The 14266-nt window shown below is 49.0% G+C and overlaps 1 protein-coding gene across 4 annotated transcripts in view; it reads left to right on the forward strand.

The window, feature by feature from the left end:
- Positions 1 to 8865, forward strand: part of DGCR2 (DiGeorge syndrome critical region gene 2) — a 50220-nt gene extending 41355 nt beyond the window's left edge. For all 4 annotated transcript variants that reach the window (XM_075041614.1, XM_075041615.1, XM_075041616.1 and 1 more), the window contains 3 exons: positions 1889 to 2041; positions 2720 to 2956; positions 3752 to 8865. In XM_075041614.1, coding sequence (XP_074897715.1) covers positions 1889 to 2041; positions 2720 to 2956; positions 3752 to 3993 — 632 coding nt within the window. In that variant the 3' untranslated portion in view covers positions 3994 to 8865. The remainder of the gene's footprint in view (positions 1 to 1888; positions 2042 to 2719; positions 2957 to 3751) is intronic.
- Positions 8866 to 14266: the final 5401 nt, after the last annotated feature.

Raw genomic sequence — 14266 nt, forward strand, 5'->3', positions numbered from 1 at the left:
GGGTATTACTACTGTATTGAGTGTAAAACAGCTTTTCTGAAATAATCTATTTGGTTTTATGTGGGTTGGAAATCTCTGTGATGACTCAGCTTGTTCTGTACAAGCTGGGTCTTTGTCTTTTTTTTTAATCTAGGACTTTACTTGACAATAGTTTATCCAGCCAAGCAGGTTGAACATTAGGAGCGCTCACAGGCTGGGAGCAGTGTGATGGAGGCCCAAGATGCCCCAGAAGGTTCAAGAACTGCACTTGTAGCTGGCCTAAGGAGAATGCATGGAAGTCAGGCTTTCTGGCTACAAGAGCGCGTCATGCTTGCCTGTGTGTATATTTTACTTAAGTCACTTTAAGGCAGTTGTTAACACTAATTTATGATACTCATGAAGTCAGCATGGCCATAAAATGGAGGAGTAACAACGGCAGGTCTGTGGTGGTCAGGAGGGTGTGTTGGTTGGTAGGTGTGTGACTGCATCAGTTTAAGCTCTGACAGTAAGAGTTGCTAAAAGGTTTGACAGCACAGAGGCTTTTGTACTGTGCAGCCAGATTTCAGAGGGTGTAATGTTCGAGCTCTGTGCATAGTGCACTATTAAGTGAATTTCTTGTTGCCAAGAATGCATTACGTAATAAATACCAGCCTGTTAGCCATGTACTTTAACGATGTATAAATTAGGTGGATTTTTCTGTTACTAGCATTTGTAGCAAGTCAGTACTTAAAATTTTTGTGAGGCTTTTAGATTTCTTTTGTCAGGAATCTTTGATACAGCTTTAGCTGCTGTTAGTGACAGGAAAAGTATTGAGAGAGCTCTTGCGGCTGTGGTGGTTGCGGGAAAGAAGCGGCCAGGTTCTAGCCGGTTGTGCGGTGGCACTGCGGTGGTTGGGGAGAGGGGTTCGTACCTGATAGTGCTTGTATCCTGTAGCAGTAGGTGACCAGGTTGTGCAGCCACTTTATCCGTTTCTTATCCACACCTGACCTGGGAGTGTTTCTCATTCAGAGCTCTTTAATGGGAAATTGGTGCAAAGAACTCAGCATAGTCATTTTTAGGTCATTTTTCTTTCTGTGGAATATCTATATGTGCGCATGCTACTTAAGGATAACCAGGTGTGATTAGTTGAATTGTGGAAAAATTAATACCTGTCATGTCTGGCACTGTTGGAACAGTGATAATTTGCTCGCAACAGCCTTCCAAGTGTGGATCTGGTTAGCAAAGGTATAGAGCTTTGCTCAATGGTATAGAGTCCTAGGCTCCTGGGTCTGTTTCATGTTCTGCCACTTGCTTTCTATGTGATTCTAGGAAAAGATTTTAATTCTTGTTTACCTTAATCTCTTCAGTTCCTGAAAGATGATTATCATGTTGATTTACTTTTTTAAGGTATTTTTAATTCCTATAATTTAATGGTGCTAACGAGTGTACCAGTGACATACGGAATTTAGACAACCACATCTTGGTGATAATGACAATGTTTAGAGATTCTGTTGTTGGAAATGTAAAAGTTAAGATGTCCAGAAGTCACGTAGAAATAGTGTATAGATATGCCAGTTCAGGCCTTTGCTGTCCTCTTTAGTATAACATAATCAGCTATGCCAGAGGTACAAGTGGATGTGCAAAATGCCATTAACCTTTCCTTTTTCTTGTTTTCGGAGACCTGAAGCCTTCAACATTTTTGTCCCTTTTGCTGATTTAAGGTATTTTTAGAAACATGTAGATGTTCTTGCAATAAATAGATAAATCACCTGATGATTCATAATTTTCTTAAATTTTTGAAATATGAAGTGTTAAACCAGGCTAATGAATCTCCACTCTGCATTTCTCTCTGCATTACTGACAGAAGAACATCAAGAAAAAGAGTCTTGAGCAAAAGTAACAGGCTTCTCTTATATGTTTTATGTAACAGATGGCAACAGTTTGTTTGACTCAATGGCTGGTGGAATGCGTCTGATCGTTAGCTGCATTTCTTCCTTCCTCATCCTCTCTCTGCTGCTTTTCATGGTCCACCGGTTACGCCAGAGGCGGAGAGAGCGCATAGAGTCTTTGATTGGAGCAAATTGTAAGTAGCCTGTATCTGTAATGAGTCTTGATCTAAGTGTATGTGCTTCAGAATAAAGAGAGCAGAAGAAATACAAATCTGTGGAAAACGTCAGTGGAAGTCTGGTTATAGATTCTACTCAGTGCTGTGCGCAAATGTAGCCCTGTGCTGTCTGTCTGAACTGGTCATGATTTGTACAAGTTTTGGTTCTCTGAACCACTCTACATTCAAAGAAAAAACGTTTATGTCAACACTTATCTTGTGCCTCCTGCTTATTAGTGACAGATTGATGTATGTAAGGGTGAGAAATGTCATGGTCTTGCTTAACTATGCCTCTGTGTGTGTCTTGGTAGGTTCTTCAAACTTGAACTTTTTTAGCCAAAAATGGAAAAATATTTTTTGTTTGTATGTGGTCCGAATCTGAAATATCTTTTATGTGTGAATGATCTCCTCAGTTTGAAGAGGTTAGATTCAAATGTAGATGTGATGCAGGACAAACAGGCTGGGAGCAGGTGGGCCCGGGTATCGTTGTGTAACTGCAGTGAGTTGACTTGTATAGGTTATGTAGACTTTTTTAGGTCTTCGGGAGACATGAGTTCCTTGGGTGTGAAAAGTGGAAAAAGGTGTTGAGATCTGCCTTAAATTGAAGAAGAAAGCATGGGATAAAGTCACTTACTATCTCTTCTTCTCTCGAAATAGTGCACCATTTTAACTTGGGCCGCAGGATGCCTGGTTTTGATTATGGTCCCGACGGTTTTGGAACTGGCCTTACTCCACTGCATCTTTCAGATGATGGGGAAGGTGGGGCATTTCATTTCCACGATCCACCTCCACCCTATACAGCTTACAAGTATCCAGATATTCAACATCCGGATGACCCACCTCCTCCTTATGAGGCTTCTGTCAATCCAGACAGCATCCTTTGTTCCACTCCAGGTACACAGGCAATAGCTTCTCTTTTCTTCCTCTTTTTCATTTTGGCTAGAGGGTAGATTTTTTAATTGTTTTTTGACTATAATCATGTGTTTTAGTGGTTGCGATGGGGAAAAATACATTTCACGATAAAATCTCCTATTTCTGCGATGGAAAAGTCTTTTGTTAAAATGTGTCATTAAGCTTGGTTTTTCTCAAAGGTTCTTTGGATCACCTAAATTACAAGTGGAATCCATGCTGCAAGCAGTTTAACTCTTAGGCCTTGCCTATTTTCAAGCCTTACCTTGGATGAGTTACCTGGTTACCTAGTTTCCACTATGCTGGTGCCTTTTCTGGTCTTTTGGAGATAGGTCTGTAGAGATTGGTATTAAAAAGTGGAACAAATGTCAAGTACAAGAGATTTTGAGTAAAATATATCCAGTGTCTTCTCTCCTCCCAGCTTCCCCCACCCACACCCCCTAAAAATTGACCAAAAATATCACTTTCTAATGATTCACCCAGTGCTCTTCAATTTTGCAGCTGTGATATTCACATACAGTAGAAATCATTCCAATTTGGGATTTTATGGCAGCATATGTCACAAGATAAGTGAGCCTGATTAGTGCAAGTGTGTTATTTATATATCGAAGTTTTATTTTTTGCTACATAATTTTCCTCTTTTGCAGTGTCATCTCTTTGTGCATTAATGCAAAACCAAGAAAAACTCAGAGCTTCCAGAAATATAGATAGTAAATCTATTTGGGAATGTGAAATGATATACTTCACGTTCTGATTCTGCTTGTTTTTTGTCCTTTGCAGATGGAGTTCTTTCTCAGACTGTGCAAAGCAGTCCTCCATCACTAGGAAACTGTGATGTGTCCCCACAGCTTACAGAGGGATCACTTCCTCCCTCAGTTGGTCCTTCTCCAGTGGAGCTGGAAGACTCTGCTGACAGCAGCACCTTTCTTGTCCCTCCCGATACACCGCTAAATGAAAACACACAGGCAGAAACTCTTACGGGCAGCCGTCACAGCCACTGTTCTCTCAATACCATTGTATAAAGGAGTAAAAAGCCGACTGCCAGTCAGAAATAGTTTTAGCAACTGTTTGCACAGACAAACACTAATCCGTGATTTGAACTTCAGAAGGAACCTCCACTTTGGTTTTTGAACACTGCTTTTATGTTCTAGATTAGGATTGTGCCTCTCGTTTTTTGGCTGTTGTTATTCATTCACTAATCGGTTTGTCCTGTAAATATGGATTGTATAACTGCTCCTTTTTTCCATTAGCTATGGAAAAGAGTGCAGAGAATTCCTTTGACTTCTAAGGAGGTGAAAAGTATGGGTAGGTTTGGTTTTTTTTTTTCTTAACCTGAGAGGAAACAAAATCTACATCAGAAAAAAGCTGCTTGGATTTGACTGGATACCACTGGACCCAGGAAACAGATGATGGAAAAGGAGGGTGGGGGCAGTCACGGTTCAATCAATTGCTTTCTCTCTTGCTTCAGTGCTACAGTTGGAAAAGGCAGAGAAGATAGGACTGCAGGGGGAGGGGCTGGGGGCCTGTTTTACAGAACAGGAACACTGAGGAGCTAAAACACATGCCACCACGTAAGAGTTATGCAGTATAAAAACTCTTGTGTGTTTTGATCTGCCTTGCTGTTACAGAACACTGTAGAGACTGGAGGATGAATGATCTATGCAATATGTGGCAAGTGGGTACTAAGAAATCTAGGATTTGCAATTACAATTATTTTGTTGTTGGAAGCTGCAAGATCTCATATTGTTGGGTAAAATTCTGGCCCATAAAGAAAACTGGGTCTGTGTAATGCTTGTGTCCCTCTGGTATAATCCTCATATGTGTTAGGTAGTACTCTAGGGAAGAGATGGGGAGCAATTAACTTCGATGCAGTCTGACTTCACTATATGAAGCCCCTGTTTGTTACAATCCCGTAAGGAAGATTGAGGTATTTTTCTTTGTAGTTTAACTCCTTTACAATGAACAGTTGCACAAGACTGGCCTGGGTAAAAGACCATTGTTCTTGCTTTTCTTATTGCATGCTATATTTAGCATGTAAGTGTGTTCCTCCCCTCCATTTCACTTCACAGTTCTACAAATACCACTTAAAAACAGTGATCAACATGCACTAGACGTGATGTTTAATTCTAATTAGACACTTATTCCTTATGAGTCCCATAAATTGCCAACCCTATTCTAGGGATTTCCCCTGTGCCCCCCAAACTGTTTATCCAGGTCCCATGAGGGGTTATAATGAGGTTAGTGTACTTAAATCAATAAAGCAGTTTGCTTCAGTCTGATATGTCATCTTAAAGTTCCCCCTCAGATTGAACTCTAAGTTAATTTACAGATGGCAAAAAGATTCATTCACTCCCTCACTAAACCCGAAGTTAAGCATTGTTGGGTTTGATAATGAGTGCAAAATAATCTTTAGAGATTATTTTAAGTTTAAGTTTGTATTTCGGTGTACAAATAGTTTACCCTTTCCCCCATCCTCCTCTTGCCTCTGCTTCTCCTTGACTTACTGTAGCAGTCAGCAGATGAGATGAATTATAAGGAATTTGTAAAGAATGCCCCTTGTGAGTGTTCTCCTGTTACCTTATGAAGGGTACAAGCCTAGAGGGACAGGAATAAGATACTGCATGGGGGTGTGCATGTGATCTATTTTTCTAGTCATGATGAGAAATCATACTTGTATGACAAATCCTAACCCACTGTTGTGGTTTCCCAGTGCAGCAGACTCTTTCCCCATTGAATATGCTGCTACTTTCTATTCTGTATCTTGCCTATAGGCTTATACTGTACTTGGGGATTGGTCTTGACAATTTGACTCCTTTTGCACAGAAAACTGTGAGTTTTCGTTATTGAGATCATATCTGGTGTCTTGACATTCAGACGCTTGCTAACAATCTTGAATCCATCAGAGAGCGTGAATCACAGTTCTAGGGTGCACTGCTGGCACACGAGTGGGAGGAAGCGCTGTTAGGAAGCCTCTCCGCCTGGAGCCGTACCACTGCCCGCGTCCTGCTCTCTGGTTTGACTGGCTCTAACAGCAGTGGTACAAAACAAGAGGGGCAATTCTCCACCCTGTGGGATCTTTTGCTGTCTCCTCCTCTGAGTTCAAGTCCTGGTCTAATGAAGTGGATGGATAGCAGTAGTCAGAACCATGCATACGAATTATTGAGCATTTCTGAAGTATGAAAATAAAGCGGGTTTTGTGCATTTTTGAGCACATTCATACGTTTTATACATTGTATGTACTGATTTTTCTTTAGTTTTATAGGTACGAATGCGTGTGTGCGTGTGTGTGTTTCTGGGTGGCGAGATATATATATATATACATACTGTAGACGGTAACCTTTGTGCTGTGTCCAGCTAGGTGAAGCTAAGCACTGGGATATAAGCTAGGCTCTTAGGGTTAATAATTCTCTCAAGCTGGCTACACTCTGTTGTAGGACAGGCTGTGATAGTGTACACTCAAGTAGGATGCAAAGTCTATGCTACTACAATCTGTTCCTGAAAAATATTTTGTTAGCAGTGCAAAATAGAAAACTTCCAATTTCTTTTGAAGCCAGATGGAATATTTGTTCTTTGTAGTATCCTAGCGCAATAACAAAAGGCCTTTTGGCTTGGTTTAGTCTCTGATGCTGTGTTTTGTGGCTGAGGTGAACAGATACCTTACCTCACACTTCTCCTAACGCTGCGGGAATCTGTTCAATATTTTTTATTTTACTTTTGGTTCTGTGGTGAATTTTATTTGAAAATAAGCTCTGTTACAACTGGCAACTTCATGGTGGCTCCTGGTTGTAGCTATTCCAAATGCGGGCTTCTTCGTAGAAGCCTTGGTGTGATATTTTCCCCATTGCTTCTGAGCCTTTCCCACTTGTATATTGGCACGGAGGCTGCTATTTTCTCTCTTTTTCCCCTAGCCTTCTTCATCTTAACTGTAAACAAGGGAAATTTTGCCTTGAACAGAGCAGCTCACTAAGTACAGCTCATTTACCTCTTGGTGAGCTTTGAATTTGGCAATAAAATTGTCATTTTTTCCCTTTTTAATGTAGCTTTTTCACATTGGGTACTTTCTCTTGGAGTGAGAGCCTTTGTAGTAGAAAATGTCACAACTACTCAGACTTCTGGACCAGCTGGGGAAGAGTTGTTGTCTTGACAGCAGTTGACTCCTCAGCAAACCTTCCTTGCCCTTGGCAAGGTGACTGGTAAGCAGTTTGTCCTGAGCACCAATTACAGAGAGTTGACGCTTGCCTGAGGAAGACCTTTCTGTTTTGATTGCCATTCAATTGAGATCTTTGGAGTTATTTTGTGCATTGATTTCTCCCCACCACCGTTCCTTTCTCTGGATGTTTTTCTTAACTGCTGATGCATCCCAAATGTCCCTCCAGACCCAGCGGGCGAGTTGGCATTATCACATCATTCTCAGCAGCACGCGTGAGCAGAGAGTCCATTTCTTCTGGGATGTCTTCGACCACAGTCGTTGTAAAGGTGCAGCACTCAGTTGTGCGCAGGGCTGTCCTGGTTTCGGCGTGCTTTAAGCGCCTCCCGTTGTGGCCTCGGACAAAACAGCTCCTCAGATTCCCCATCCTTACAATGTACTGTGGTGCCATATGGAGGTGTCTGCTGTTCCTTCAAGAACAGCCCTAGATATTAATTTCTGTTGGTGTTTTCAGTGATACCTGTACACAGTCTCACAGCAGCCTCTAATTTTTTTACTAGATGAGTTGTAGAGTATTGTAATGTTAGAAGGATGGTGGGTTTCATTCTGTGCTAGAAGGTCAAAACTGTCTGTCATTCAGATGTACAAAGAGCTTGTCTGCGTACTGTTCAGTCTTGTCTAGTTTTGAGCCTCAGACTATTCCTTTACCCATTCATGGCAGGACACTGATCTAGAAGAAGAATGAAGTAGGTGGAAATTTTTTTCTGAAGGCTTAATCTTGCAGTTGGCTGGTGCTCTGCCTCCACAGGTGTCATGGGGTGATGGCCTGTTCATGCATCTCTCAAGTTTCACTTGGGAAGAAAATGTTTTTGTGACCAGTAATTACTACCTTTCTTTTCCCATCTACTGTTAAATGAATTTGAAGGTGTTTTCAAAGATGGTTTTTATCTTTCAGATGTGGCTTTTCAGTGGCAAAGCACTGATGTTTTAATGTTGCTTCATACAATCCATAACGCACGTCTCCTTCTTTTTTCAGTTGCTGAAACATGTTTTTTCTCCCTAGCTAAAGAACACACAATACAGAAATTTCTTTTAAATTTCCCTTGCAAGTTGGGAGCTAGACCCTAAAATTAGAGCAGATGAGTGTAGAGGAGGCGAATCAAAGTTCATACATTTTGCTTCTGTTCCCCAGTTGCAAATGAAATATGTATTTCTTTGGAATAGATGCTTTTGGTGGTAAAGATCTGCTTCCCCTAACAACAGTCTGCATTACCTGCCTGCTACGGTACGACATAGCTTTAATTTTCCAGTATTGTGCACCTTGAATGTTGAATGGGTTGGAGTCGATGCCAGCGGAGATGCTGCGCTTGCAGGTTGCATGCGTGGCTGTGCTGCGCCGTACCCCGAGTGTCAGGCTGGAGGATGCCTGGGAGGCTGCGAGAGAGAATGAGACACTGCTTTTTACCTTCTCCTGGAAAATAATTTTAGCCAACGCTGCATTTGCAGGCTTCTCCTGTGTAGTTGGTTTGTGACTGGACTTAACTGTGGCAGTGTATAAAAGATTTTGATATTCTGTGAAATACCATGTAAAATTTAAATTTGATACTATAATAATTCAGTCCCTGTGACATGTTTTTTTCGTTCTAACTTCTTTCTTTGGGGTTGGCACTAATCTTTCTTTTTTTCTCAAGATGCTGTGAGAAACATTTCATCCAAATGCCAAATAAATTGTGTTCTGTAAGAGAAATGGCCTGTTCCAATGTCTCCTGCTTTCGGTATCGATGTGGTTCCTCAGCATTGCAAAGGAAGGTCTTGTTAAATCACACTTGTGAGCTGTGATCTTGCAAAAAGATCAATGGATGCATTTAACTTCAAGCAGGGAGGCTGACGAAGTCCCCATGTGTACAAATACCAGTGGAATTTACCTAGATTAGTGTAATTTTAAGAAAGTCTTGGCTGTATGCCCAAGAAGGTGAAGTGCAGCCTACTCCTGCTGTCCTCCCCAGACCTGGGGGAAGATGCTGAGTCCCTGGGCAGGAGGTGGAGGTGGGTGTGTTGGACAGGACGGGTGCTCCGAGCCCCGCAGCTCCCGGCGTTGGGGCAGCAGGGCTCTGCGGAACGAACCGAGTCGGTTCGGGAGTTGACGTGGAGTCGGAGGGGGACAGCGTTAGCCCTGAGCCGTGCTGCTTCGACGCGCCCAGCAGGTGGTGGGGAGGCTGGTGGAAAAGCCAGATGAGAGGTCCGGCTGTCCTGACCTCTTCAGCTATTCCAAAATTCGATCTCCAAACTTCTCATCGAATTCCTGAAAGAAGGTTTTGGGTACTGCACCCTTCCCTCGGTTGTGTTTTACACCCCTTGCGTGGTACGGGGGCTGCAGGGAGGGTGCTGGGGTGACCTTGGGTGGGCTGGCAGGAGAAGCCTCGGCCAAGAGCCGTGTTTTGGGGTGCGCAGGGGGTTTCCCGTCCGGTGCTGGGACCAGTCTGTCTTGCGGGGAGATGTACAGCAGGTGGCGTTTCGGCTCCAGCTGGCCCCGAGCTGCTTTAATGTTACAGGCGACTGCAGTTCTCTTTGGAGCTGCGGGGAGATGAAATGAGCTGGGGTTTGCGGTGGGAAGAGGCAGCTCTCCTGCCCCCCAGTCCTCTTGGCCTGCAGTGAGCTGGGAGGTGATGCTGCCTCTCCTGAAAGAGCCTGTAACTCTAAATTGCTGGCTGGTAGCAGGGAATATTCTTCCAAAAGGACTTGCTGGATAAATAAGCCTCTTTTAAACAGTTGTGCTGGTTTAGTAATGCAGGCTTGCAGCCGGAGCTGGCAGACTGGTGGGATACAGGATGGAGCAATACCAAGTCCGAGTCGAACGGTCGTATCTCTTCTGTCCTGGCAAGCTGTGTTCAGCATCGCTGCTGGCTGCTGCTGTGGAAGTTACTTGTCCCGTAGTACATACTCTTAGCAACGCGACTGGTGACTCCAAATGTTGGTGTGGTCAGCGTGCTGGTTGGAGGATGCGTCCTTTTGGAGTGGGGAAAGCTGTGCTGCTCTTCTGGAGCAGTCGGGGCAGCGAGTGCAGTGCCATGGGGCTGCGGGGCCCCGTGTCCTTGCTCCCGTCCTGGTGACGGCTCCATGGATGGTCTGTGGTACAAGTGCTGGAATCAGATTTTCCAGAGCCGTGCAGAGTCAAATCAACTTTACCTGGGGGAAGCAGTTAAAGAATTAAAAACTGGACTCATCCCAGCCTGCCATAAGAGGGGCTGATCTTGGGAGCAGGGAAAGAGTGGCAGCTCTTTTTCTTTTTTTTTTTTTTTTTTTTTTTACAAGCTGCTCGCAATGTTGGCTGTGAGTGCTGCAGAACAAGTCCCCGCAGCATTGCTGGCCTCTCCCCGTGCCCTGCTCGTGACCGCAGGATGCGTTCATCGCTGAAAGCTGTCCAGCGTGCAGTGTCATCATCGCCGCGGGTGCTACGGAGGGCTCCGCTCTCCCTTTCCTGCAGCCGCCTCCGGCGCTGCTGGACCTGAACCAGCACAGCCCCCAGCTCCCAGAGCTTCATCTCCGCTCCGGGCCGTGAGATGCTGGTTCAGCTGAGGGCAATGGAACGCAGCCCTTCCTTCGCTGCTGGTCTCAAGGGGGACAAATGTGTCTCTATAGCAGCGGCCTGATGTTGCGAGTGCTTGGAGGGGCTCGGTCTGGCAGGACCCTGTGGGGCTCTGCTGATGCTGCAAGACCCCACGGAGACACGACTCGCTCTTTCCTCTTGCCCTTTTGTAGCCTGGGGACAGGGGCGATGCTGGGGCTGCAGGGAGCAGCCAGGAGTGCCTGGAGGAGCGCAGCCACCACGCTCGGGGCTCACCGCCGCTCCCTGGGGACACACAGCATCGACACTTGGATGCTGTGGCAGGGGCATTGCTGGGCAGTCTTCTGCTGTAAGCTCTTACCAGCTTAAAATGCATTTTCCTGGGAGGGTAATTAGCAGCTGCGCTCAGCGCAGCGTGTCCGGGGAGCTCAGCCCCTGGGAGAACGCTGGGGGCTTGGGGGTGCGGGTCGGATGCGTGCGGGGCCGTGTGCTGGCAACGACCCTGGGGGGTGCCAGGCCGTGGGGGGAGAGATGTCGCTGACCCCGGCGGCGGTGGGAGCACGGGATGAATGAAGGGGCTGTGCGGCGGCGTGTGGCCAGCGTGCATCTGCTGGCCACAGTGCCTCCTTTGTGCCGGCGCCGGCAGCGGGCTCCCGCTGTGCTCCGTGCCCTGCTCCCGCCTTTCTGCCTGGGCTAGCGGCAGCTTATTATGGAGATCGAACAGCTTAATGGAAAATCAGAAGTGGCTGGAGTATTTATTGCCCATGAACTTCACCTCCCCACTGCGCTTGCTTCTCTAGATACCCACAACCCTTCGTGCACCCATCCCTGGGCGATGCGAACCATGCTCCGGCGGCTCAAGTATTTGTCTTGTCACTGTCCCCATCAGCCCAGGTCCCTGGCCAGGCGGCAGTGCAGGATTTACCTCCAGGAGCCGTTCTTGGCACCTCCTCTGTGCGCTGGTGGAGCGCTTGCTGATGGTGCATGTGGTGGGGGTTCCCAGCAGGGTGGCACTGTGCCCGTGACCGATCGATGGCTGCAGCTTAAGTAACTATTTTTATTTTTCAGTGGTATTTTTTCCCCTATCATGGCTCTTTCCCTTGGTGCTGTAGCTACGCATGTATGCGGGGGACCTCGCCTGGCTCCGTGGCGGCAGGACGATGGATGTGGTCTCTCCCTACGAGGACAGCACAGAGCTGCAGGATCAGCTGCGAGCTCCCCACCAACACCACGGCAGCAGGAGACCGGCAAGTACGGAGCGGCTCTTTCAAGGTTTGATGTGGTTCCTATAGAAACTGGAGGTTGCTCCTGCCTGGTACTGGTGCCAACAGTCCCTTAGGGAGCAGGGCAGATGGGGACAGGTGGGAGCAGGGTATGGCACGGTGCCTCGCTGCTGCCGGTGCCTTTCCAGGTGTCTTGGTGCTTCCTCGCTCTGTTCCAGCCCCTTGGTGGGGCCGTGCTGAGCCCTCCCAGGGCTCTGCATCCCCCTCCAGCCGTGCAGGGCTCTGTGGGCCCCACAGGACCCCAGGATGGATGTGCCTCTCCTTGCTCTGGCAGGGCCCTTTGTGGGACAAGGGAATCGCTCCCACCGTGTGCTGGGTCGTGTGCTGCGCCATGGTGCTGCTGGCGTTCCCGGCCACGCGGTCTTTGCGGTGATGTCTCTGCTTCTGTTCTTCTTGCCAAAAATCTCCACTAGAGAAGCCTGAAAACCTGAAAGGATGTCCTGGGGAGCACCTCTGCCCCGGTCGATGCCCTGGAGGGGAATAGCCCAGGGATAGTGGGTTCCATCGGCTCTTGAGCCCTGAGGTTCTGGGCTTTTTCCCCGCTGCCTGGCACTACTGGCCGTCCCGCTGTGGGTGAGCGGAGGAGGTGCTTGTGCCACTTGGTGGGCTCACGTCTCCGAGGGAGGTCTTGGCCTCCCCCGTGTGCCAGAGCAGCTCCTCTCCTTCCCGGCGGTAATCGGCAGCACGCTGCAGACCTGGTGAGACCCTGCGCCTCGCCTGCCCACCCTTTGCGGCTTGCTCCGGAAGGATGATCACAGCCCTCTGCAAACTACCTCATCCCCAGAGCAGGGGCCAAGCGTCAACCATGGCACGGATCCAGAGCAGCTCAGGGGAGCCCTGCGTTGCCACCTTCCTCTGCGCCCCGCACCGGTGCCCGAACGCACGGCTCGGTGCTGCCCAGGCACCCGCCTGGGGCCGGTTCTGCCTGGGGAGGACGAAGGTGCCCCAAAGAACCCCTGCCGAGGACGAGCCCCACTGGGCGTGTTGTCCCCTCGTAGTACACGGCAGCCAAGCAACTCCGCGGAGCCGGAGCCCATCCCCGGCCAAGCCGGCAGCAGGAGGCTTCTTCTCGCTGCCCTTGCCGCTGCTGCCGGGTTTGTTCATCCTGGCAGCGACTCGGCAGTGCTCCTGGCCAGGGCCAAGCGCCGGCAAGAGGAGCTGTGGGCTGGGCCCCGTGGCCTCCTTTCCGCTGCTGCCTGAAGACGGGAGGGATATTTTAGGAGAATGTGACAACGCTATGCTCCTGTGTTTTCACCCCCTTCCTACCTGCCCGCTGCGAGAGCGTAGCTCCGCTGGCTCCCGTGGGACCTGCCCGGATGGGTGCGATGGGGACGATATGCGCTGCCTCTGTGTCGGGGAGCTGAGCAGCCCTGTCCACCAGCACAGGACCCCTGTGACACCCGGGTGGGTGCTGAGGCTCGTGCCCCGGTGCTGCCGCCCTGCCCTTGGCCGGCTGGCGCTGCGCGGCTGTGAGAGCCTGAGCCGCTACGGTGCGGTGCAGCCTCGTGCCGGCTGGAGGGGAAAGGGCTGAATCCTGCCCCACCAGTGCGCTGCTCCTCCGTGACCCTGGGGACTGAGGGTCCCCCGTAGCGTGGCTGCGGGGGCTGCCCGTGCCCCGAGGATGGGGTGCTGTGGGTGCCTGCTGGGCTTTGCCCAGGGAGAGGTCTCCGTTTGCAGGAATGAGCTGGACTTGGCCTGCGGGTCCCCGTGGCCCCTCGTCAGGTCCCTAATGGGAGCTGCCACTCTCCCAGCGTGGGGAATGCAGGACCTGCTGCTGGCTGGGGGGGGCTGCCAAAGCTGGGGGTGAGAAGTACTGTCCCGCTGCAAAGAGTGGGGAGGGGATGGGGCAGAGCTGGTGCCCCCAGCCCCTCCTGACTACTGACAGCCCCCCCCCCGAAACCCATCTGTACCCCCACGGCACCGCGCGGGGGGCGGAATGGGGCACGGCGGGGATGCTGCCGAACCCCTGCTTTGGGGATGGAGAAGCAGGATGGTACTGGGGTGGGGGGGGCACCCCCTCACCTCTCAGAGGGGAGCGGGCCGGGCAGCGTGCTGCACCTCCAGGCTTTGCCAGCCTCCTGCCTTGTCCCTGCCTTTGGGCTGGCATCCCTAGCAGGAGCCTGGCACTGCAGAGAGGGGCTTGGCTGGGGGCCGGGCTGCTTCTCCCCCCCCCCCCCCCCCCCTTTTCCTTCCCGCTCCCTCCTAGCAGCCGAGGAGTTAAAAACTCAGCCCTTGTGATGAATATTTAACAGCAGTGCACAGGCTGGAGCGGAGGATTTCTCCGGGCTGCCTGGGCGCTG

This window comes from Buteo buteo, chromosome 11 (genome assembly GCF_964188355.1).
Source record: "Buteo buteo chromosome 11, bButBut1.hap1.1, whole genome shotgun sequence".
Classification (NCBI taxonomy): domain Eukaryota; kingdom Metazoa; phylum Chordata; class Aves; order Accipitriformes; family Accipitridae; genus Buteo; species Buteo buteo.